General features: G+C 39.0%; 1 protein-coding gene across 3 annotated transcripts in view; it reads right to left on the bottom strand.

Moving 5' to 3' along the window:
• Positions 1–1,582: 1,582 nt before the first annotated feature.
• The window catches only part of ADK (adenosine kinase), a 301,741-nt gene continuing 277,157 nt past the window's right edge, over positions 1,583–26,166 (bottom strand). For all 3 annotated transcript variants that reach the window (XM_065670654.1, XM_065670653.1, XM_065670652.1), the window contains 2 exons: positions 21,177–21,263; positions 1,583–2,750 (listed from right to left, as the gene is read on the bottom strand). In XM_065670654.1, coding sequence (XP_065526726.1) covers positions 2,626–2,750; positions 21,177–21,263 — 212 coding nt within the window. In that variant the 3' untranslated portion in view covers positions 1,583–2,625. The remainder of the gene's footprint in view (positions 2,751–21,176; positions 21,264–26,166) is intronic.

Here is a 26,166-nt window from a genome sequence, read left to right as displayed (position 1 = left end):
ATAAAAACCCCCTTCATCAGTGAGAAAAAGGGAAGAAATACAGATCCTGAAAAGAATCCAGAATGAAATCATCAGGCAATTTGACAGCACAAATTGAAATTATTTAGCATGATTTGGCAATACATTTCTAGCTATCTATGTATCATCCAGGAATAATCATTGACAGATATTGGAGAAATAATGAATGGCTAAATAGAACAAGTCAGGCTCCAATGCCCTTCCATGAACTGGGTAGTAGTTTATTCCTCAGCTGCTCCCACTGGCTTAAAATTATGCTTTGTAGCTGACACTCAGAGCCAAATGTCAGGAGTCCAAGCTCACCAAGCTCAGAACAGAACCCCTGCCTTGACTCTCTTGCATCGTGAATTGAAAACAAGGACTAGCCTAGAGAAAGGAAGGATGAAAGATCTCCCTGCTATAGCTACCTTCCGTTACATATCCTCCCTTCCTTTACACTAGTCACGCTGTCTTGTATTTTGATTGGTATAATGTTTATATATTTATATTCTGTTTTAAATGGGCCTTAATTATCTGGCCAGGACATGGATGAAGTTTTTTTCAAAAGGAATGGAAAGCATCAAGGATGCAGAGCAAAGGGAACAGCAAATTTAACCACTTACAGCCAAATTCGTGCAATAAGTACGGTGTGGCATATGTGAGCATACATAAAAGCAGGCACTGCAACACATCCTTCCTTGGCCCATCATCTTTTCTTGATTAAAATATATCACATAGACACATCAAATTAAAGAATTAAAACTTAACCACATGATGTAAAAAATAACATTCTTCTGATCAACACATAAAGCCTAAAGACCATGCACACTGTAGCCTCTTTCAGTTCATTTTCACTCCAACATACTCATTCCTCTTCCTCTTTCTTCTTCCTCTCTCCTATGCTAGAACATGAGATGCAAGTCCAAAGTTCTTTCAAGTAGCACTATAAAGAAACCAGACAAGTCTTACTTGCACAAAGCTGTTCATAAGTAGGTCCATAGATACACAAGGCCTGTACATGCAACCTGTTTCAGGTAGAAACTGTAAGCTTGAGTCCTTGAAGAACAGACTACACTTACGATGCACTTGCAGCAATGGAGTTCCATGGCCCCATGAGGATTTTCAGAAATGGCTGAAGCTCCTTGATGTACTTGTACTCGTGATCTCTAAAATGAAAGAGCCTGGTGTCCAATGTATCAGACCGGATACTGGACCAAACAAGGGAATCAGGATCATAGCCTTGATTTCTCCTCATGCTCACTGCAATACACAAACTGTAATAACAACATCCAACCTCTGTGCATCCCTTGTTCCGTGCTATGCAATAAATTGCAAAGCCTGCACTGAGTTAATGTTCTTTGATGAACCCTACCCATTAATTTTTCATCTCTCCTGTGGTACAAACACCAAACTGATACTCCTTCCCTTTCTTATTGCTGAGATAACCCTTGAACACCCACCTGGACAGAGAAAGTCCTGTACAAAATGCTGAGATCTAGCATGTAGATTAAGCACCCATTTCTTGTTGCCATTTCAGTACGATAGGTGGAGGAAAACAAGACACATACCAATACAAAACCAGGAGTTACTGTATGACAATTTTTTATTTATCAGTATCAAATTACATAGCAAAGTAATGAATGCAGTGTCAGATCATCTCTTTGAATACTGTAAATACAAACAAAATCCACCATATTGCTTAATTATCCAAAGTAAATTAAAAGTTTAAAAATGTGCGTTTCAGAGATTCCATTTGGCATATCCTGTCAATATATCCTGCATAAATATTTCTGTACCTCATTTTCACTATGTGTACCTTAATACAGCCTCTAGAAAGCTCACATGGAGGAGATAGGATCTATCTGTATGTTTATGTTCATCACCAACTTATGTATCTGCCCTGAAATCACTGAAAGTACCTATCTGCTAGCTCACCTGACAGATGAATGTGACTGTACCTGGAGTGGCCAGACCCTGCTCCTACATGCCAGACCCAAAGCTACTAGCAGCAGTGCAAGACAACTGAATGACATCAGCTCTGGATCGGGTCCTTAAATTGCTGACAAAATTACTACTCACTTTCGTGGCTGCTGGGCTGGATCTGATGGCCAGATCATGTACACTTGAATATGTAAGGAAGTTCTCGAGACATTTACACTGCTCTTTACACTAGTACGACTCCACTATACAGAAATAACAATTCTTTTTTTATAACGTTAAGTGACAAATAAAAGTCAGGTCTGTTGATTTCATGTAAGCTGAGCAGGATTTGGCCACAGCTGGATACAAACTAGGTAATTCAACCAAAGTATTTTAATGGTGTCAATCAGCAGTGTCATTTACAAGGGACTTCCTTATAAACTGTGTAAATAGAACAATTTTTCCTGACGGATGAGAGAATAAGCTTCACTTAGCACTGTTTCCAAAAGTTAAGACTACCAAGACATTGTAGTGGTATGAAAAGGAAAACACTTTAGAAATACATATTTTGGTTAGAATACAACGAAGCGAAGTACAGAAGCGTTGATGCAGGTAATTGGAAAGGTGAGGAAAAGGAAGGAGGAAAAATTTAGGCAGCAATCCCACGGCAACATGGGAGTTCCTCTTGATCCCTCCAGTTCACCAGTATCAGTGGAAGTCAGGCTTCTCTGGGAAGGTGCAACCTGAACGCTTGATAATTACACTGGCTGCATAATGTCCAGCCCGGATGCACTCGGTCACTGGCCGGTCATAGACGAGCTGTGAGAGAAAGCCTGTGGAACAGAGTAAGAGAGGAAGAGAAGAAAGAAGATGGTCAGATTAGGGTTTTTTTGCCTGTATCAGTTTGTCACAGGGCAAAGCACTGCAATACTGGTGTAACTGTATGTACATAGTCTAGTTTAAGTGTGTGCCTGCTTGAGTGGCCTGCTGCTGCTGTTATTTCTATTTATTTGGTAGCGTCAAGTATATTAAAGATCATCAAGACTGATCTTTATTAGTGCCCTCAAAATGATTTTACCAGAGTGCTTGCTCTCTTCTTTTCCAGAGAAAACTCTTGATTCCTAAAATATCATTTTAAAAACAAAGAAGCAGTTTTTCCTGCTAAAGAGAACTCATTCTGTTCATACTGGCTACAGCTACAGCCCCACACAAGTGTCACTCTGCAAGCTTTTCTCAGAAAAAAGCACATGACAAATAAATCATCTATATTCACAGTTACAGGTGTTCGTAATGATAAAAAGGTGAGAAATTTTTACCTGAGGAGGAAAGCGAGATTACATTTGCTGCCCTTGATTATGGGAAAGTTAACCTAAGACTTCAGAAACAGTGGGTACCTCTTAGCAAAGTCAGATAGCCGTGTAAACAGAAACCGTAGGGAGAACCAAGCACCACTCAGATCGGCGCACTTGGTTACCTGCTTGAGCTAACAAAGCCCTAGAATGCATAGCTTAGAAAACCAGAAATCACTGGAAGCTGAGTGTTCTGAAAACCAGAGCACCCCTTTAAAGGAATATACGCAGAGTCCTAAAAAGGTCCATGGAAAAAATAAGTACAAATGTCACCAGGGATCTCATGGATTGAGTCCCTCATTTCTGAAACATTTTGTCTTAGATGAAACTATTGAGACCGAAAGCACAACAGAACTTATGGAAAAGGTGAAATACATATTTTAAATTTGGAAGAGGTTTTCAAGATGTGAAGAGTAAACTTAGTCTCTTATAATTTAAAGCTCCACTCTGTCATTCTAGAGGTAATATTTTATTCACTTTTATCCCACTTTTAATATCTGTCAGATGTATCTCTCTTCCTCATCCAATCACAGAAGGAAAGTGAGACTTGCCCAGGAAATTCAGAATTCTAGCAAGCTGGAACATGTTCTTTTTAAAGCTTTCATCCACCATTTCAAGTTCCTGTGTCGTGGTCTGACAGGCCTTGGGCCTTGACAGTACAAACCTAATATTGAAACCATGTCTCTCATAATTACTATGTATGTAGCTCATAGGTACCAATTTCTATCATATTACAAATTTTGATTCAAAGACAAAATGTTTTGCTAGCTTGCTTTCAAATGCACTTTCTCTGTTCAGCTTGGTTACTACTAGAGCAAAGACTCTACATTATACTATGATGTTCCCATTTAACCTGTGCTCCTTTTCTAAATACTTCCTTTTGTGGCACATTAGAGCATATTTTTAGGAGATGATAAAAATATTTTATCCTATGCAATAATGTCTGTTCCTTGAAGATTCAAAATCATGTCAAAACATGAAATATAAGGTTAGATTAACAAAGGATAATGCTGGTGAGAAAAGACCCCATTTTCATGAATTGCCAAGATCTATCTTGGCTTCTCGGTCCTGACTGATAGCGAAAAGAAGCTTAGTTGATGTATAGTTTTCTCTAAACTGCACTGAATGGGAGAAGAGTTTGAAACTACTAAATCTATAAATCAAATACTTTTCACTGGAATAGAGAGGCCATAGAAAGCAGGCGTTTTAGATGACAAGTAGGAGAAAACGCGTATGTTTCTGACATCAATACTTTTCTAGAGAACTACATATTAGCTGAAATTTCACAGATATTGACTGACAGGAGCTGGGAAAAAATGACTGCTTCACCACCAAAAGTTAAGTCAGTAAGCACAAGTGAAGAAGGCAGGAGTTTTCAGTATACAAAGATGAGAATCTGAAACAGGAAGAAATTGTGCTGTGAGTGCTATCACTGATGGCAGTCAGGGATGACAGACAACACAACTGTGTCAGGATGGTCCAGCTGTAATAGTTGGGTAACAGTTGAGAAATCCAAACAGCATGCCTGGCAGAAATCAGACCATTTCTGAATAACAAGATGAAAATGGTCTGCTCTCCATTTAATTAACATGCATTCTTAGGAGAAACTTTCTTGGATATGTGGAGAATGTCAATCATCAAATTTAAACTGCCTGGGAGGCAGGAGCTTGCCAGTGTGCTTCTGGGCGGTTAAAACTTGAGAGCAAGTTGTAACCGTATGTAAAATGAGGCTGTTAAGACAGTCCATTTCTAACTCAGTAAGTATCAAAGATGCACTGGGCAGGCCTCCAAAGGCAAACATGAGGCTAGGTTTTGTGCAGAGCATGAATTCAGAGAGGGGTTTATATAAGAAAGAACAACTGTCCTCTATGTTAATGATCAAGGCACCAACCATCTATGAAGATGAGAAAATCAAGGAGCAAAAAACTGTAAGACATGAATTATTTTTCAATACCAACTAGACTGAGACTGTCATCACCTCCCAGGCTCACTGAGGTTTCAAGCTAGTATGCATCTTTTGTCTTCAGTGAAGCTATTTCTTATTTATTCTGATCTAAGTGAAAGCAGAATCAGGTAAAAAAACCACCCTGTTCTAATTGGGGATAGAAATGAGATATGTCTGTGATTTCAGAGTGGTAGAGAAATGACATTAAGTACAGCTGTCATGTATGAGATATGCAGAAACTGCAGTGGGGAGTTTGCCCTCAAACCATTCTCGTCTGTTGAGTTTCTCTTAAAAGGCATGTGTTTCATAGATGAAATAGAAATAGCAGTATCTGACACAATATCGCATTGAATGACAATACAAACACACATATCACAAACACAGAGCTACACTACATACTAAGACTAGGCAGTTGGCAAAGCAGACCCCGAGGGAACACCAGAAAGCACTGTTGTTTGAGCAGGGAAGCAAAGAGCTCTATCAGGTTGGCTGCCTTAGCTGCAGAATGTTCTTTTTAGTTAATGCTGTAAAAAGCAACATGGTCAGAATATAATTCAGAGTTTGCCTCCTCCAGAGTATAAGGTACTGTGATGCAAACCCCATGAGTCATACTCTCAAGGCACAGATTCAGATCTTCGAGTTCCAGATGAAGAAGTTAGTGTCCCATCTGTTTTTCACCATCCTTCTTTGCTGCTTGTATAACCTGATACTCTGTCAAAATGAGCCATATTAGTTTAAACAGTAAGCTGTTGAATAGTAGATCTTTCCTAACCCAGCTGATTTAAACTGAAGTGGGTTAGTGAGTACTCAAACAGCTCTACCAGTGAGCAGGGTGGTGGAGGGAAGATGACAAGGATGTGAAGGCTGTAATCTCTTTAAGATGCCATGACTGGAAATGCTAAAAGATAAGTGAACATGGCTTCAGACTTCACACTCCTCCTACAATTTCACAGACAGAAAGGACAGGATTGAACTCTGATCCTGTATCAAGGGCCTGGAATCAGAGAACTAGATCATCCCAGCACATACTTAAGTAGCTCAGCAACTATTTTAACTTCTGCCACGGCCTGAACTAGTTCCTGGCTATCACTGGAATGCAGCGCAGAAAGGAGTAGTATTTTTGGCTACACGAGACAACCTGGCTTCAATTATTTTACCAAAACAACTTCAGGCGATATTGTCTACCATCCTCTAATTGCAGCTATTCCGCACTTAGTGTATTTCTACACTGCTGAAGCTGTGAACAGTGTTGCATTCACTGTGAACTGTTTGTTCTCTTCACACTAGAACACAAAGACAAGAACCAAATTCAAGGCTTTCCCACTTGTCTGCCTCCTACCCTGACATCCAAAGTGACTGTTGTTTATGGAGTAAGAGAAACTGCAGTTGCAGGATGTCTAGCATCCTGTAATGGTAGATGACTGTAATTAGCCATCTCAATAAGCTTTCAGAGTAGGCTGAGATGCCTTTTGTGCCCCTCAGGCTTGGACAGCCAAGTAACCACCTTGTACCCAGTCACGGTAAGAACTTATTTGGAACTGTGTCCCATTCATCCCACTTGTCTTCCTAGAAAGCAAAGACAGCTTTGCTTCAAAAGCTGCTTTAAACCTTAGAGTGGTACAAAATGTGTTTGCATTCACAGATGACAGAACTGATTATAACACACCAATAGCTATTTTTGGCCCATAATTATTTCTTTTCTGCTCAGTAGAAAAAAGCGTCTCTGAAACCACTTTGCTCTGAAAAGTGTGCCTGAAATAATTGAGAGTTAATCTTTATTATCTCTGGCTTCCTTATTACATGTGCTCAACAACAACGTTTATAATTGTTAGGTCTGCAAACAGAATGAGGGACTGGAAAGTCAAGTTGCTTTCTTCTTTCTGTGTCCACACCCAAATGAAAAGTTCCAAGTGCCAGAAGTGGTGCTTGAGCCTCAAAATTGAGACCCAAACCAAGGCCCTCACTGAAACCAGCACAAATGTCTTTGGGGTATCAGTGTAAGTCTGAAAAGACACAGCAAGTCAGTCCATTGATTGACACAAAAGGTGTTGTGGTTACTTTGTTACTTCGAAGAGCTCAGTAGCACTTAAGAATCATTAAAGGAGAAATAAGTTAATCTTCTTGCGCCTGCAAAATAGACATTTCAGAGGAAATTCTGCTGAAATCAGTGATTTCTTTGAAAGTTTTGTTTTCCAAATATCAGTGATAATCCTGAATGATCGCCTAGCGCTAGTGCAGCTAGGGTAGGAATGTGGGAGTCCAAGAGTGGAGATTTTAAAACAGTTCTGGTTTGCTTCAGTAATGATTTAACAACACTTAAAAACAGCTCATATTGAAGCCAAATGTTTCATTTCAAATTGTACACTTGACAATTAATTTTAATGACTGTTAATTACTAATGCTGGCTGGAAATCCATTTATAGCCTCCGACACCCAGCGCCCCCACTACTCGTCTTTCTGCAGTTTCTCTCACACTTCCAACCTTTCATAAAGTGCCCACAGTGAAATGAACGTATTTTTTGAAACGCAAGAGAGAGAAGCACAAAAAAAGCAATTATCAAATGCATAATTTTAAACAATTACAAGCTGACCCTGACTCAGAACCCCTCAAAGCCATTTTTGCTATGTGATGTTCCCAGACAATCCTCCTCTTCCAGCTGAACCCTGAAGCACCTAATATAATCCATACTAGCCAGGCCACTCACCAGCAAAACGGTCCCAGCCACAGAAAGGATCATGAACAGCTGAGCTGTCTCCTCTCTTTCTTTTTTGTATTTAAAGTTTCTACAGCTTAATTTGTGAACTGCCTTTTTTAAAATGGTGTTATTCCACCATGGGGGACAGTTGCAAGCACCTTTTCACACTCTTGTTCGTATGCAGCATTTATCACAGTTGCTCAAACGCTCATCTATTTTTATGTGATCCCACTAGCTTTCCAGGCCAGCAGTGTGGGAAGATGCAGTTTTCAAGAAACATTACCCTAGCAATTTAAAGCCTTGTAGCTGATATGACTGAAGCTTTTTTGGATGTCTTTTAGCACTGTTGGAGTGGGTTAATGTGGTAGCACGAGTCTGGTCAGTTGTAATCAGGTGGTTAGCAACGCTGATGCCAAGAGCCAACCAGACAGAATAGACTCTGTAAAAGATGTTGGCATCGGATGATTCTGCAATATAGTCACTGAACGGCCGTACGTCAACACACTGAGGTTTCTCCTTTTTTAATTTCGTGGCAGATGGTGGATATTACAGCCAAGAACTGTGGTAAGCCAGAGGCCCTGCCCATTGCTATCAGACCGAATGTTGGCTATTCTAAATGGAACCGTTTTTGACAAAGGGTGGGATTTGGCTCCTGTTTTCATGTATTTTGGCACTGTGGTATGACACATTAGGCTTACAGTATATAAGGCAAATTAAATGTAAGCATCTTCAAATGCAACGTACTTCTTTCAACCTTCACACACCTTACCACTTCCTCTCTCAAAATTTAGTGTAAGAATAATTCCATGCATGTACTCAGATGTTACTAACTACAAATGTATGGGTGTACAAACAAGGCTCTTTCCCCCTCTTTTAAAATGAAATGGCTCTGTGCTTCTACAGAGCTCTCGCACCAGGCTAATTACAAGTGAGCGAAAAAGGTTACCAACCCTTTCAGAAAAACAGTCATTTAAGTTGTATATCTAACAAGTGGCAACCTTGAAATCTCACTCTCACTGAAAAGAGCATTAGAAAACCCTTCCTGACTATACCACTGGAGGAAAGTTTTAATAAAAACTAATTAAACTACAAAAATCTCAAGTGGTTAACTGATTTTAGGGGCTACATTTCTGGCAATTCTAATTATCCTCTTGTGGCTTCACTTAGTGTTTCACAACCATGACAGATGACAATGAAAAACTGCAGTTAAATTCATCCTCCCTGACACCATGCTAAGCACTAGCTTCTCCCTCTCCAAGTAAAATCAATACCATGTTTGAGTAAACACGTTTACAGCTTTATTAGGATGTCTCGCTTGTTCTGTAACAGCTACTTGAAGCTGTGGTAACAAATCGACTCAACTCAGTTAAACCTAGAGAGCTGAGTAAGAGGCTCATCGATAAGGTTGTTATAAAAATAAACTGCAGGAGATCAGAAAGCTGGAACAAACAGCCTGGTAAATGTCAATATTTTCACTTCCAAAGAATGACAAAACCATGAGATCATGAATAAAATGTTTCGTAAGTCTATATTTATTTATAAAATGGTCACATGCTAAAGGCATTTCACCATCTATGTTCAACCCTCTTACACAAGCTTCTTATTTTCTAATCACCAGCATGAATACTAACCCAAGCATGTTTTCAAGAAAAGCAGTCAGCATTGGTACTGCTGTCCCTATTCCTCTTGGCTTTCTGTATTTAACGACACATTTTGAACACACTGAATTTTTGTAAGGATCACTCAGATGGGTGTATGTCTTCCTTAGTCTGAGCTTATACAGTCATTTATGGACACAGGCAAATAATACAGCGTTGCACTTACTAGACAACTGTGATTAAGTGAAAGGAATGTTTTCAGTTTAGCAGCCTTTTCCTGGAATGGAGAGGAGGTGTTGAATACACAAAGCAAGCAAGAGTTCAGACTCTAATGCTTTAAGCGATTACATATGGAAAATGTTAATGAAAGATTCCTGCAAAAATGTGACAACAAAAAAATAAATAAAACACCACTACATCCCTTTTATTCCATTAGGGATCAGTTACTCAAGTCTGAATAATTCTATTACATTGCATGTATGTTTTCCACTGTTTGGACCTATTGGGCCAGCTCACTGCAACTCGCAGAATAAGGTGTCATCATGCTTCCCAGGACCTGCACAGATGCTTGGGCCCATCAGACACTCTTTCTAGGGAGAATTAGCAGCCTTGTTTCTCTGGTGTCACTGTGCATTGTAGGAATGTGGTTGTAACTCTATTGTAGTTTGGTCCTGAAGGCAGTGCAATGGATGGAGAAAACTTGGATCCTGATTTGAAGCCTACTGTGACTGATGGGATCCTTCCTATCACTGGCCTATGCCTTGACTAAGTACTGTCCACCGAGGGGAAACAGCTTAAGGATAGGCTAAAGTGTTTTCTACTGTGACACTCTCCACATTAATCATCCTCTATTTATAACCTGATGCATATCACTGCTGTAAAAACTCCCCAATGCTTCTAATTGTCCCAAGAAAAAGAATAATTTCAGTCTACAAATGTGCTCCAAGAAAGAAGTATGGAAAAAGCTGATAATGAAGTTAAAACTTCAGATGGCTTGCTCCTATTTTTCATTTTTAAGTCCACATGATGACCTTTGGGAAATTACCTTTTGGATCAGAATCTTGGGGCTTTGGGCTTGTCTCCAACAGCCAGGATCAGGGAAAAACATTTGATTAAGAAAAAAATCCCCACCCTCCAAGCTTACAAGGCGTATTGAAGGCACTGTATATGCCAAACCAAATACAGATATTTTCATTGGAAGCATCTTCTCCAGCTATCTGAGAAACTACTTTCCAGGCTGGTATTTCTCTTTGTTTTTCCTAAAAACATTTCCTAGAAAGTTTCCTAGAAGTGTTCTTCAAACGACTGAATTCTACTTAGCCATTTTGAGGCAGCAGAATGACATTAGCTTTCTTTTATTAGTACTCGAGAAAGCCTTTTGAGCCTCAAAACGATCTATTTTATTGACAGTAAATGGTGCAGATTACCTACTGCTTGGAATAAGAGGAAGAGAGTGTCACTAATTTAATGTAGAAATAACGAAGTTCTAAGCTTAACAAAATGGAATGCATGTACTATCCTCTATTCAGTTCTTAACATATATTTAAGTACAAAAAGGCAACATTTTGTGAATGCAACTTCACAGTTGAGATTCACATACACAAAAGCTAGTAAATTTGAAGTCGTGTTTGCAGAACGACCATCTCGCAGTAAGGTTTGATTTGCAGGTATACTTCCACACAGTCAAACCAGCAGTACGCAGAGAATCAAAAAGAACACCCAGTGCAGTGGGAATACAGTAGCTAGACAGCCTATACATTTATTGACTTTTGTGGGCTCAAACAGCCTACCCTACCATTATACACATAATGCTCCTATTTTAACAGCAGGTCATTTAATTCCTTCTGCTTTTTTGGATATCTGTTTCTATCTTGGATTGATACTAATCATTCACTGATCACCAATAACAGTAATGTCCCTTTAAGTAGAGTCAGAGGTGAGTGTTAAACCAACCTACAAGCACTGCTACTACCACTGCTTTCAACTGGGACCATGTTTTTTCTTTCCTCTTTTTCTTATCGCAACCTTGCCATCTTCCCACTTCAAGTATGAGCCCATTTCAATGCATGTGTGACATTACCACTCGTATTACACAACAGAGGCAGCTACAGGTGAGTGAGGAGCCTGTTAGCTAACACCACAGTGTGAGAAGTACCTTTATGGTCACTGTGTCAATCTCCATAGCATCACACACCAAGTCATATTAGATGTAAAATAGATAACATATTTCAGTGTATTTTTACACTTCATTGTGTGTTGTTGTATCTCCTGCGAATACAGCATCAGCTTAATCTGACACATCGTTTCTTAGGGGACTATACCCTGCCCTGAGTCCCAGGGGAATGTTCTTGATGATCCAATATGACTAGTGCCTCTGTTTCCACTCACAATACATTAAAATAACACAAAAATATTGCCAACAATATGCGAGCAAGGTAATAATAACTCATTAATTTCTAACCTTCCACATGAACATTTTCCTTATCATTACATGATTTTCTAACACATGACACATTAATATAAAATGAAATGTTATGAGGATAGGGATAGTACACATGACACAGTATTTTAAAAGGTGATGATTTGCTTTGAGGCGTTAAGTCAATTTGTAATTGTCCCATAGCTATTACAGCAAAAACTGGAACTTCATAATTGGTTTTGAAAATCTATTTTTAACAGAGAAGGTTTGTTTTTTAAAATGTACGCAACCCATTTGATGTTCATTTCTCTTAAAGCCTGTCCAGACTGTCACTGGATTTATGGTGAGGTAAATTAGGCCTTTCGAAACTCAATTTTGCAACATATTAATCCTCTTGCTGTGTACTGGGGCTTCCGTAAGGCTGATGGCGTCACTGCCAGGAAAAGAGACACACTGGCTAGAAGGAGCCAGCTCTGCTTCTGTCTACTTGGAAACTTCTGAAGGTTTTTAACTCCAGGTACTGATCCTTCTATGGTCTCACTTCTACATGGTAGTTGAAAAATGACAGTAAGTATACTAATGTTTTGCCTTACAATAATTCTACTATGTGTTTTTCTGGGTTGCCTTTAAACTATAGGTGAAAATGGGAATCACCATATGTAAGTTACTACATTTTGATAAAAAATGCGTATGTAATAAAATTCACATGAACAGTTAGAAACCAAGAGAAAAGCAGCCATCAAAACAAAACAATTAAACCAGATGGAACCACAATTAAATTACACTTGGACAACACCTGCTATCAGTTTTAAGTATAATGCCAGCAAAAAAGAATATATTATTTCCTAAGGAATAATTTTGAATGGAAACTGGCAGAAAGCGAAGTAGGGAATTAAAAAGAAAACAGGCATATTCCATGTTTTTCCTGAGTGGTATCTATTCTTATGGTTTTGTTTAAGTAGCTGCAACTCAAACTGCAGCAATATTCTAAATTGTGCCAGTACTAATGTTGAAATTACTAGCGACTAGCTACACTATTGATCAGGATAATGGTGTGCCTGTAGCTGAGACTGGGAAAAATCAACTAGGAACATATAATCTGGTAATTTTCTAGTTTGTAGAAGGTCAGTTACAGAGATAACGTGGCCACCTAATAGCCTAGGTTTAGATGTGACATTTATCTGAGAGAGTTACGAATGCCATCAGAACACACAGACGGTAAGTCATGAACATGTTGACAAGCTATCCCCTAGCAAGCAAAGATTGATGCCCTATCTGCAGCTCAGCTATTATACTCATGTACGCTGTTTAGAAAACAGGAGTATTAAAGATGGGCGAAAGGGCTGTCAGTCAAACGCTGATGACATTAACAAGGTATTTTTATTTCAAAGCTTCATATCTCATCAGCCATGATCTCAGTAACAACAGGATTGTTCAAAGGCAATTAGCCACCCATGTTGTATAAATGAAGACTGAGAGAGTGCTGATTTCTGTTACAACATTTATCTTTAAAGAAAAGACGAACAATTCAAAGTAGTATCCTCTTGTCTCTTTTTAACAAAAATCAGCCACAAAAAGTCACATGGACATACATATTTAATTGATATCACCAAACAAACACCCCTCACTCCCAACTGGCAAAAAAATTGCATCTCAGAGCTCTGGTGTTACCAGGAGGCAGCATTTCACAGCAGTGATATTTTATCCACTGCACTTCTCCCTATCAAATGTGATTAAACAATGATGACGACTTCCCAAGGTATCTTAAACAAGTATAAAAACCTTATACAAATTAAAGACCACTGTGAGTGAATTAAGCAGCTTCTGATATCATATTCCTGCTGGTCAGTAAAGAACTGTTCCTAGCTCCTTGAACTCCTGTTTCAAAAAAACTAAAATGTTTTAGAGTGGAGAGTACAAGAGGAAGGGGAGTTTTTATAACAGAGATTCATACAGAGATGAAAATAAAATAAGAGGAATATTTCATTTCTCTGCAATGTTTTTAGTGAAAACAGATTCTTCTTTGGGCTACAGAACTGACGGCCAGGGGTAGAGCACTTGATGTCATCTACCCGGACTTCTGCAAAATGTTTGACACTGTCTGACACGACATCCTTGTCTCCAAATTGGAGAGACATCAATTTGATGGATGGACCACTCGGTGGATAAAGAACTGGCTGGATGGCCATACGCAAAGAGCTGTGGTCAATGGTTCAATGTCCAGCTGGAGACCAGTAACGAGTGGCGTCCCTCAGGGATCGGTGTTGGGACCGGTCTTTTTCAACATCTTTGTCACTGACATGGACAGTGGGATTGAGTGCGCCCTCAGCAAGTTTGCCGATGACACCAAGCTGTGTGGTCCGGTTGATACGCTGGAGGGAAGGGATGCCATCCAGAGGGACCTCGACACGCTTCTGAGGTGGGCTGATGCCAACCTTATGAAGTTCAACCATGACAAGTGCAAGGTCCTACACCTGGGTAGGAGCAATCCCAGGCACAGCTACAGGTTGGGCAGAGAAGAGATTCAGAGCAGCCCTGCAGAGAAGGACTTGGGGGTGCTGGTCGATGAGAAAATGAACATGAACCGGCTTCAGTGTGTGCTCGCAGCCAAGAAAGCCAACTGTATCCTGGGCTGCATCAAAAGGAGGGTGACCAGCAGGTCGAAGGAGGTGATCCTGCCCCTCTACTCTGCTCTTGTGAGACCTCATTTGGAGTATCGTGTGCAGTTCTGGTGTCCTCAACATAAAAAGGACATGGAACTGTTGGAACAAGTCCAGAGGAGGGCCACGAGGATGATCAGGGAACTGGAGCACCTCCCGTATGAAGACAGGCTGAGGAAGTTGGGGCTGTTCAGCCCGGAGAAGAGAAGGCTGCGTGGAGACCTCATAGCAGCCTTCCAGTATCTGAAGGGGGGCTATAAGGATGCTGGGGAAGGACTCTTCTTTAGGGACTGTAGTGATAGGACAAGGGTAATGGGTTTAAATTTAAACAGGTGAATTTCAGACCAGATATAAGGAAGAAGCTCTTCACTGTAAGGGTGGTGAGGCACTGGAACAGGTTGCCCAAAGAAGTGGTGAATGCTACCATCTCTGGCAGTGTTCAAGACCAAGCTGGACCGAGCCTTGGGCAACATGATTTAGTGCAAAGTGCCCCTGCCCATGGCAGGGGAGGTGGAGCTAGAAGATCTTAAGCTCCTTTCCAACCCTAAGCATTCTATGATTCTATGACTTCACAATCTTGAAGAGTCCTATAAATGCATTAAGGAATCTTCTCCTTAACATAGTCACAATCTTACTCATAATTTAGTAATCTGACAAATTGTTCAAACCACCTGTTTCTGCTGAAGGCATTATCAGATTTTTTTGACATGTTTTGCACTCCTGCTATAGCCACTATATAGCAACTATTAATGCAACAAACCTACACAATTCCTACATACGAAATACATAAGGGACTTAATAGACAAAGTCATGAATACAGCCCATCTTTGCCCTTATCAGATCTATTCTGAGAAGATTGAATTCCCATTGTATAATTCATTTTTTAATTTGTCAGCTTCTACTCTTTAGCCACCAACACTGTCCTCTGAAGATGACCAAGACTGGATTTTCAGGGGAGCAGGAAATGGCACCTGGGAATCTAATTCCTATAGGAATATAACTCATTGCACCATAGCACAATTTAGGTTGGAAGGGACCTCTGGACGTCACTTGCTCCAGCCTCCGGCTTAAAACAGGGCCATCTCATATCATGTTAAATCCCACCTAGATGTTTTTATTCATTTTAAAGATTCCTGCATCCCTATATAAATGCTGGATTTATGCAGATAACATAAGAATTATTATACTGGATTCTATTCTGTTTCAGTTTTTATCAATAGTATATTCGTTTAAATCTACTGGCTTCAGTCAAGGTATTCCAGAATTGTACTCGTGTGTTTGGAAAACAGAACCAGACCTATTAATAACCCCAAAAGATTACTGAATCATATTTTTCATAGTAGAGGAGCAAGGATAAGCAGTTCTTCCATGGACTCTGGGTTCTTTGCAAACCGGTATTTGTATTTCTTGTGCTGTGTTTTTATAAACATACATGTATGTATAGGTATAATATATACAAAGAATGTTGCACTTTAAGGATAATATTTTAACATTTCAATAATGCAGAAGTTTACCAAATATTACTTAGCTCTGAAACCAAAGCTGGATGTCATTCTCTAGAAAATAATTCGTATTTACCTCATGAAAATAGGCTATAATTCAAACAATGTAATAACCTTTGGGCAAACTCTTTGGAGTCCAAGGTCTTTATCTGATTTGTAGAGGCATTTAGATTAAGATGGAAAAATAATGTTTAGAACTAACCTCTACACCAAAGATGATGGAACGGCTTTATTGAGCCAGTTTGGCAACAGAAACAAAATGAGGGAAGTATCTCCACTAAGCCCTCTGGTCTCTAAAGAAAAGATAGGGATGCTGTGAGGCACACTCACACAACGACACATACAAAAGAAGACAATTCATCTTTTGTTGCTGTTCCTGAATTCTATCAGAGTAGTTCAGTGATAGCTGAGACAGTAGTTGTCCATCTCATATGATTCACACTGGGTTTCACAAGAAAGACAGAGAGAACTGCTTATTCTGTAAGTATGTGCACCAAACAATTCTGAGCGTAGCTTTCAAACTGCAGCTAGCAGCTTTATGAGACTCCTTGGTACATGAAAGCTACAATGTGATGTTTAAATTGACAGGTTGTTTGAGCCACTGACCTCAGCTTTGATACCAACAGAGGCAAACTGCTATCAGCTCACATTTGGCACTGTACAATGCTTAATGAAGAGCTCCTTCAATCTCAGGATTTCTTTTCCTTAAGAATGGTATAATGTCTTTACAGCATGGTGTTAAGTAATATACTGTGATCATTCTGTCACTGCTTAATCAGCCTGCTTTAAAATGATTTGTGGTTACATTTCATACTCTAGTACTTTTCACACAGTATATGACTAAATCACAGTAGATTACTAAGTCAATATATTTATATTGGCAGAACCTGAAGAAACATTGATTTTACACCTTCTCCCATTCATTTGTTTATTATGAAATCTCTACCCAGTTCCACTGAGTAGACAGATTTTAGTGGAGAGATTTTGCAGGGAGCAATGGCAGTAGCTATCAGAAAAGATGCTTATTGTTTTCATTAGTTACGGTGGCAAGGACAAAGGGGAGCCCAAACAGAAGGCAGACCTACTCTGGCTAAATAGAGCAGGATAGCATAAAGGAAAGCATAAGATGGTAAAACTGTCTATATTTCAATATATTTATTGCCATTAAACATGCTTTGATTATCATTATTGCAAATGAGGCTAACTAGAAATAAATAAATGTTAATTTAACGAGTTAATAGAATGTTTCCCAAACTCTACAGACAAAGGCTGTAATTCCATTTAGAGGACTCTAGTGACATAAGCCATGTCAGCAAAGCTCAAGTGATCTGTCAATGTCATCAGAACCCAGAGGTGGAAACTTTGTATTTATGGGCATTTCAGGGATTTATAACCAAAAATCTGTGGTACCCCTGAAATTCATGAGAGGTGCTGAGATGCTACAAAGTAAATAATTATTGCTTAAAGTTCTAAAAGGTAGCAGTTTGCTGCTGGAAAGCAACAGAGGTCAAACTCTGTAAGTGTTGTTTAGAGAAATCTTTTCAGCATAAAGATACCTGCAGGAATGTTAAAACCCAGTTTCTCATTCATGCTGGTTGCATCAGCCTGAGTGGCAGGTGACTTGATGCCTGCAGTAAGAGGCAAGAAATTCAGAGATACTCCTGGTGGCAACTTAATAAAAACATATTTCAGCTGAAGAATGCAGTTTATTTCTTGTTGCTAGCTGTCGGAGTGAGCTAGTTCTCCTTGGAGGCCAGTGGCTTCATATTCAGAAATGCTGAACTCATGAATCAACTCACAGAGTTACAGGTGCCCAGAAACTTTACCTTGAAACCTTAAAGTCATGGAAAAGTTTAAAGGCCTTCAGTAGTTAGATAGGTTCTAGAAAAAAAACCCAACCAAACAACAAACCAGAGTTCTTATTTTCCACTTTTACACAGAGAAACATGAGGAGTGATTTGCCAAGTTGGCGTAATTACTGAGAAGGCATTTCCTTACAATCTGTGAGTTATACCTCTGGAACAGTGTGCCTCCATTAAAGACCTTTCAAAATATGATAGAATCTAACAAACCTGACCTCCTAATGTAAAATAAATCCTGCTTGATGGGGTTAGTTCTCATTATATCCCACAGTCCCCTCTCAGCCAAGCCATTTGCTCCAGCAAAACCGCTGTTCAGGCATGTTAATACACCATTCCCAGGGAAGTATGGAAAGCTTTGCCTTGGGAGTCTTGTTCTCTGCTGTTTAAATACAGGAACTACGTTTCCAGGAGACTATATCATAACACTAAGTGCATTTTTTAGTTAAGGGATGAATTTTGAAACATTTTACTACACGGACACTAAAATCAAAACACTACATGTACTGTTGCCTAGGTAGTAACAACTTGATAAAAACCTCAATCAAAGAAAGAAGCTAGAAGAACACTGAAGAGAGTATAAAAATTCCCATTATAAAAATTCTGTCAGGACAATAACACTGCATCTGGCTCCATGCTAGAATCAACAGAAGATACATATGTTGAGTAGTATTACCAACATTACTGCATAGGGCTTTCTGGCAAGGAGACAATAAAGAACTTTTCCTGTGGCAAATACGTACTTTGAAAACACATGAGAAGTGTGATATAGATAGAATACAGACATTTCCCTCAAATGAAACACAGACCAAATCAAAGCCTCTGCAGTCCAGTATCCTATTTCCTGTATAAGGGAAGGAAAATGAAATGACTCCATGAAGAAAGAGACAACAGTACTTAAGGACTAGAATCAGCTGTGTATCTAGACTGTTATGACTCCCAAATCTCCCATCTGGACTACACTCAGGAAAATCTGTTCTCCGAGGAGAATAAATGACCAATTTATTATTTATGGGGTGACAGAGCAAAACTAAGATATCTCAGAAGCTAACAGAAGAACTATGGATATTCTGAGGTTCATGTTGCTTTGAGTCACAGCAGAAAGAAACAGCATGCAACAAGAACCTAAGCTCACATATTGATACTCAGGTTAAGCGCGTAACCGCAGTGAGATTTCAACTGTTGAGCCAACTTCCACTACTGAGGAAAAAACAGCTGTGGTCCTTTCTTTCCCTGGTATCAGGGCAGAACTGTACAATGCCATGCTATCACTGGACTGCACTTGAGCGCCATACCAAAAGCATCTGATGCCTCAGTGGAACTGAGGAAAATAATACATCGTTATAAACAGCAGTACAGGAACTTCATTAAGATTACCCTCAAAACACTGGAGCTTGCTGTATCCAGACACATTACCTCAACAGACTTAGAGTGACAAAGGAGAGTTGACCTTTTAGAGACCTTTTTACTTTCCTTCTTTATTTTCTTCCAAATAGGACTTAGCATTTTCCACATAATTTTTCCCCTTGGAGTAAGGAATCTCACATCTGATCCAAGACCAGCCTGACAGGATGCTCCTGAACTCCTTACACTGCTGGTGGACAGTAGCAGTTTGGAATAGAGTCTGATGTGGCTTATATCAGGCTTTCCATTAAGAATGTTCTGTATAATTACCAAAGTCAACATTTTAGCCCTTCTACAGAAAAACAGCAACTATGACCGCACCAGGGAAAAGGATATAATTTAAAGAGGAAGGGTTAGGAAAGCACAGGCAGTGCTTAACGCCCCATTATTCAATTGCAATAGTCTTCCTTCAGCTATACTAGGAAAGAATAAAAGTAGGATTATTAAAAAAATAAAGCAAGCCCTTATTTCAAAATGCTTAAAATCTGAAGAACTGAGAAGAAATACAGCCTGAGATAAACATAACAGACACATGAAAAGCTGCTTCCTGCTAAGGCAAAGCTTGGTTGGTGTCTACCACGTACCCCACCTGTGGCCTTCCCACTATTACTTTATCTTTAGGATGTGAAAACAAAGTAGGCAAGACCAGAAGCTTAGTGGCACAGCTGATACACAGAGCACAGGTATACAAGGACAAGCACTTGAACATTACAGTCGCTGTTACTGGCTCAAATTTAGTCTTGTTTGTCATTTATGAACAACAGAGTGACATGCGTGCACCAAAAGGTGTATGAATAATATGACCTAACGTGTTTCCCCCTAGTGCTGTTCTTTTTGATTCACAAAGCGCCAAAGCAACGAGTAATAACATTCCTATTTTCAGCCATATTTAAGGATATACTGAAAACTTATTGGTTTAAGTGGTATATTAAGGATGGAAGACTAAGCTTATGTTGAATGTTCTCTTGAAGCGGGACACAGTTCTGAAGCTTGAATTTGGTAACACTCTGCTTGTTATCCCCTTCACAGCTACAAGACTGAGCACTGCAATTCTATTTATAAAGTCTCTTTGGTAACGTTTCCAGTAAATTAGTGACTAACGGAGCTCCTTAGAGCTACAAGGTACTGGATATTAGAGCCTTCAGGATGCAATAGTGCATCACAGAACTACATGTATAAAGGTTACAATGAGTGACAGAACTTTTGGATTAGACTGGTTTTTGGCTTATATTGAATAATTTTTTAAAACAGGCATAGACATAACATCCTCTTTTTTTCCTTAGAGCTTGTGCCAAAAAAAATAGTAAGTTTGCAAATGGATATTAAGCAATGCCAGATATTTTCTGGGTTTGTTTTAACAAATTAACCCTTTGTGTTCTTTACTGATGTCCAAATAATTGTATTGGAAGCAGATGTTCTACCAGAATTGACATGATCAAAAGACATTATGCTCACTTATTAACATACTGTTTAATATGCACTACAACCTGTTTTAAAGAACAACAATGTGTTAACATTTAAGCCAGGAGGGATTTCTGTACACTATATAGTACTTGATGCAGCTTGTTTATGCAACAGTCTGACAGATACAATTAATCTCATGAAAACTACCAGAGTACAGCATAATGGCATATTATTTTTGAAGTAATAGAACACACTTTCCCTTTGAAAATCAGAACTTAATTAAATCATATAACTTCCGGATGCAGAGAAAAGCTCTAAAAGACTGATGCTCATTCTGAAGGACAGTTACATGGAAAAATGGCAGATTTTATACAGAGAGAAAAATATGATAATCTCCAAACAAGAGAAAGAAGTAAGAAATACCTCCAACAAATGCATCTCCAGCTCCATTGGTATCCACAATTTCACTCTGATCACTCACCAACACAGGGAAAGTAGTCACTTCATTTTCTGCCGTGGAAGAGGAGAATAAAACATAAGTTACTTGGAAATATGACTTTGAAAAGGAAAACAAACAGCAAAAATCAAAGCAATTCAAAACTCGAGCTCTGACCTTTAACATGACAATTTGGATAAAAATAGACTTGGTTTATAATTCTGTCTGTATTTACTGCATAGGGATACAGGAACATACTTGATCAAGCTATTTGTTGGGACATTTTCATTAATTGCTTCCAGCCTCATTTCTTTTATCTCCTATTATTAAGGGCAAGAGGAAAAAAATGAGAAGGAAAAACATAAAACATATGGCCAAGACTAAGAAAAACCCATCCTGCTGAAAAAGCTTCTTATTAGCTACAGAGAGGTGATGTAGTCTCCAGAATGGCCAGTCCAAGCCTCCAAAAGTTCAGCAGAAATTGCTGCACTGTAAAACCCCAAATGCACATGAACTAACCTAAAGCTGTGAATTAAAAAGCAGAAACTAGTGTAAATCAAAGTGCTCTCAAATGACATCTTTAAAAAACCCCACATATGTAAGAAGCTTTGCAGCTTGCCATCTGACTAGATTTGGTTTCAAGATTTCAATGACTTCACCCTCTTCCTTAGCATTGCTTTTTAAATATTTCCTTCTCTGCAGCTCCCTGCCCTCTACTGGCACTCGTTAAACCTATTGCAATAGGTGGATACTCGGCATCTTCACCTCCAGTTCGCTGCCACACCACAGTTCAACATAATTACACCACTTAGGTATGATAACTTTAGAGTTCTAGGGTTATAAATTTAATATATGCCACTAATTAATCAGCTATGGCTTTCCAGGTGGTAATGTCATAATGACGTGATAAAAATATAATTACCACCTTGTCACAATACCTTGTTAAAGTGTAAATTACCCCTGTAACAGAGCCAATGGAAGTTCTGCCTCTGGTAGTCAGTATGCATTAAACTGTCTCAGAGCAAACAGATTGTCCTTTGGCAGACAGCAGGAATTAAAAAAAGGGGAGGGGGAAGAAAAGCCTGTCAACCAGTGAAAATGAAAACCACCAGAGCTGTTTTCCTTTAATTTTTGGTAAAAATAGAAATAAAATGGGAAATAGATGCTCCAGTAGCTGAAAGCTGGTGATGAGTCGTTTCTTCACTGTCCAGCAACAGAGCAGATCATAAAAATCACTCTTATACCGACGTACACAGCAGCAAACAAGGAAACCTAGTTTGGGAGGCATATAAAGAATTCACAGTCTCAAATCAGGCAAGTCTGTGTATGCTGCAGTGGTACCAGAAGGATCCTGGTTTCTGTGAAATGCAGTGTATCAGCTCTACTGCTCTTCACCATCTGCTACTAAGTGAACCAGGCAGATATAATGATGCTGCCTCCAGAGGGAACTGTTGGCTGGCCCACCAGGAGGGGAGGGGAGCATTAGCAACAACCATCCATGAGAGGCAAAGGAAAAAGCGTAATGAAAAACATAAGATGAATATTCCAATTAAAGAAAAGGCTTCTGTCAGTTCTCAGTGCATCCTATTCTCTATCCTGTTAAGAAAGCTATTTAGAAACGTGCTTCAATGCTGTGTTGTGCTCTTAAGATAGTCTTCAAGAGCAATGTTTTTTAGTAATTTTAACAGGGTTAATTTGAATTGGAAATCAAGAAAGGGAGGTCTTACTTTAAACTCTGCCAGATGAGCAGAGTGTATTCATCCATTTCATAAGAAGGTATATATGATTTGTTCTAGATAATACTAAAACAATGAACAAACCGGTAAGTCTGTTGAAGACACATGTAATAAACTAACCTGCTTCCTTCCCAAGTGTGCATGGGCACACACAGATGTTCTACGTTAAATACACAGCAGACACTAGCATATGCATACAAATGTGTGTGTTTGGGCACAGAGAGTGAATAATACACAGACATTATATTTCGAATGCTGCAAATGGGGACTGGCATCAAGTAAGATTCAAGCAGACTAACAGAAATGAGTTCTCACCATCATCTTTCTCCCTTCTTTTCTTCCTCTGTCTTGATTCCTTCCCTCAGCTCCCTCTAGTACTTGCAGGTAAGTACTGCACTATGAGCTCTTATTCTATTGTTTCTGCAGTAGATGTAGTAAGTCTAAGACCCCAAATACATCAAGGAATTCAGCTGGTATGAGAACATTTTCCCTGCTCCCCCAGTCACAGTTTTGCATCTCTACGTGGGTCATACATTCTGTCTCTATAACTTTAGGTATTTTCAAGAGGAGCAATAATCTCATATTTTGAATCACTGAAGTTTCAGAAGAAGCCAGCATGGCTTTGGAACACATACTCCATTATAAAGATATTACCATCTGCACACACCCAATAGGCAAAAGACCTTTCTATGACCTTAAGAGAACTTCTACTAGCACAGTAGAGTCTACTAAACTATTGCTAATAACAACACATACTGAAAGATACAACAAAATACTAGAGGAGGTTGGTTTTCTTCTTTCTTTCACAATAAATGAAGTCAGAATTAAAGCTGCCATTAAATTTCCTTATGCCTGTGTCATAGCATAAAAATAGTTAACATACCTTACCAATCTGTGTTCTGTAACAACTAGGCATAGCAGGGTGAATTAAGATGAAGCAGAAGTCTCCATTCTGAATATCCTTACTTTTGTGACTTTAATGTTGCTTTAACTTCATTTTTTTGTGCGATCTATGATATTATAAAACTCCCGAATCCATCATAGTGAACACAGAGACACCTTGGCTAAGTGCACTGGTCATCAGTGGCCTTGCTTTTCAAAGTCAGTTCTGATTTCATTTATCATTCTGAGAGCTTATGAAATAAAGAATAATTACGTAAGTGTTTTGAAGTCCAAGTGCTGCTCCTCTAGGCATAAAATCCAGTGTTCTATTTTTAAGCAACAAATATCTTCTGTGATACACACCCTGGGATACAACACATTCCACTGGGATATCATTTCCTGGAAGCCCAGAATTGTGAGTGCAAATTGCAACAAGGTGTCTATAATTAGAGAAGTTTTACTTACAAGCATTAATGAAATCTAAAATTTTAGACTCTCTGATTCAACTCTCAATGATTTTACATTAGAGAGGAACTCAACTCTTTTAGAATTACATAGAAATAATCAAAATCAAACATTAACGGGGTGATGCCACAGGCTCAAGACAATAGTTACAAATAAATCAGAAGGAATCAGCTTACCGGTAAATTTAATCCCTGCTAACCTGTTGCATTAGATACATAGAAATGTGAAATCTATCTTTATTTTCCTGAAGTGAAAATATGCACTAGCATATCAAGCTTAAGATATTTTTGTGGGTAAAAGAGTCTGGAGAGATAACTGGAGAGCAATATTAACTGAGAAAACAGTGCTCTTTCCATTCTAATACATTTCAGCTCCTAAATGAACACAAACCTATTTCATGATGTTAACTGAAACAATCAAACTCTGATGATAGCTGCATATACTACAGGTCTGTCTTTAAACCAAATTGGAATCACAGACTACAAGTCTACTCTTAGTACAGTAATAAACACCAGAAAACAATCATTACATCCAATTAGGCGGAGTATTTTCCTTAACTGGGTCATTTGCCAGTCTCTCTTGCTCTTGAAAGTAGATTAAATGTGTAAACTTACATTTAATTACCTGTAACGGAACTCTTCTGGGCAATGTGTTGGAGTGTCCCTCATTTTGTATTAAAATAAAAGGAAGAAGGGAGCCCTAAAATACAAAAATGTGTAGCTATTTCCTCAGCTAATCTTTTGATCCATGGGCTGGCAGTGATAGGACAGATGCTTAAAAGATGGAGACACATTCATGTTTCTTTTGTGAGATTTAACTTGTAAAAGAAAGGAACAACTGTGAAACAGAGTTCTGTCCCCATCTCCTCCCCACCTCCATCCTCTCTAATTTTCTTTAGATCAAGGGCCAAAAGCAGATAAAAAGAAAGGAGGGGAGAGGTGGGGGGAAGACAGGAAGAACTTAACAGAACATAGAAACCTGAACTCAAAACCTATAAATGTCTCTGGGCAGCTATAAGGTACGAAGTAATAAGGAAAGTATTTGAAAGAAGCCCATGTAAGTCAGAATGATTCTGAGCTTTTACTTCTCTCCAGAAAGTAGAACCCAGAAGCCTATAGGCTCCAAGTCTCTGTACCTGTTCTGCACATTGGTTCATCTCTAAAAATCATAGAATAACACCACTTTTCCTGGGGTTTTCTTCCTTTTTTCCAGGTAAAAAATGCCATTTTGCTGTACTTCACACAAAGATACCACAATCGGTAATGTATATCAAATACATACTGCAACTCTCCCACCATGTCAGCACAGCACTGTCTAAAGTTTCAAGGCAATGTGGAGCAGGGCAGTGCATGCTGAAGCCTTGGTTAGAAATCCTTAAGACTTCCAGCAATGATATATTTCAAATCTGGCAGTGCTGATTCAACCCGTCATTTCTAAGCAAACAGAATGAGATTCTGCATTTTCAGGCTGGGACTCTCAGATAGCTGTACTGGATGAACACTCCAGCCCCCCTGGCACTTTCTGTGTGCATGTTAAGTTTTCCTTGTTTTGCATAGCAACATCTCCTCTCTCCTCCATCTAGTTCTGTGCATTTTTTGGCCTGGTGCTGTAGCTACGTATGGCTTGTCAGAAAAATAAGGAATTTATTTGTGGAAGTCAATGGAGCTAAATAGCATAACAAGTGAGATGCAAGTCAGCCACATGCTTCGGGATCTTTCTAACCAAATATTTTAATAATACACAACAAATGATGCAGTATTCTAATGAATTCAACATGCAGCCAAGAAAACCTCGTAACTAGCAATATAGAAGTTAAGCCCTTATTGCTACAACAAACATTGCTGCCCTAAACAAGTTATAGAGTAGCTGTCATTTAGACAGCATTTATATATCT

Source organism: Lathamus discolor, chromosome 3, assembly GCF_037157495.1.
Source record: "Lathamus discolor isolate bLatDis1 chromosome 3, bLatDis1.hap1, whole genome shotgun sequence".
Lineage (NCBI taxonomy): Eukaryota > Metazoa > Chordata > Aves > Psittaciformes > Psittacidae > Lathamus > Lathamus discolor.
Note: the sequence above shows the minus strand (reverse complement) of the source record. Positions and strands in the feature narration are given on the sequence as shown.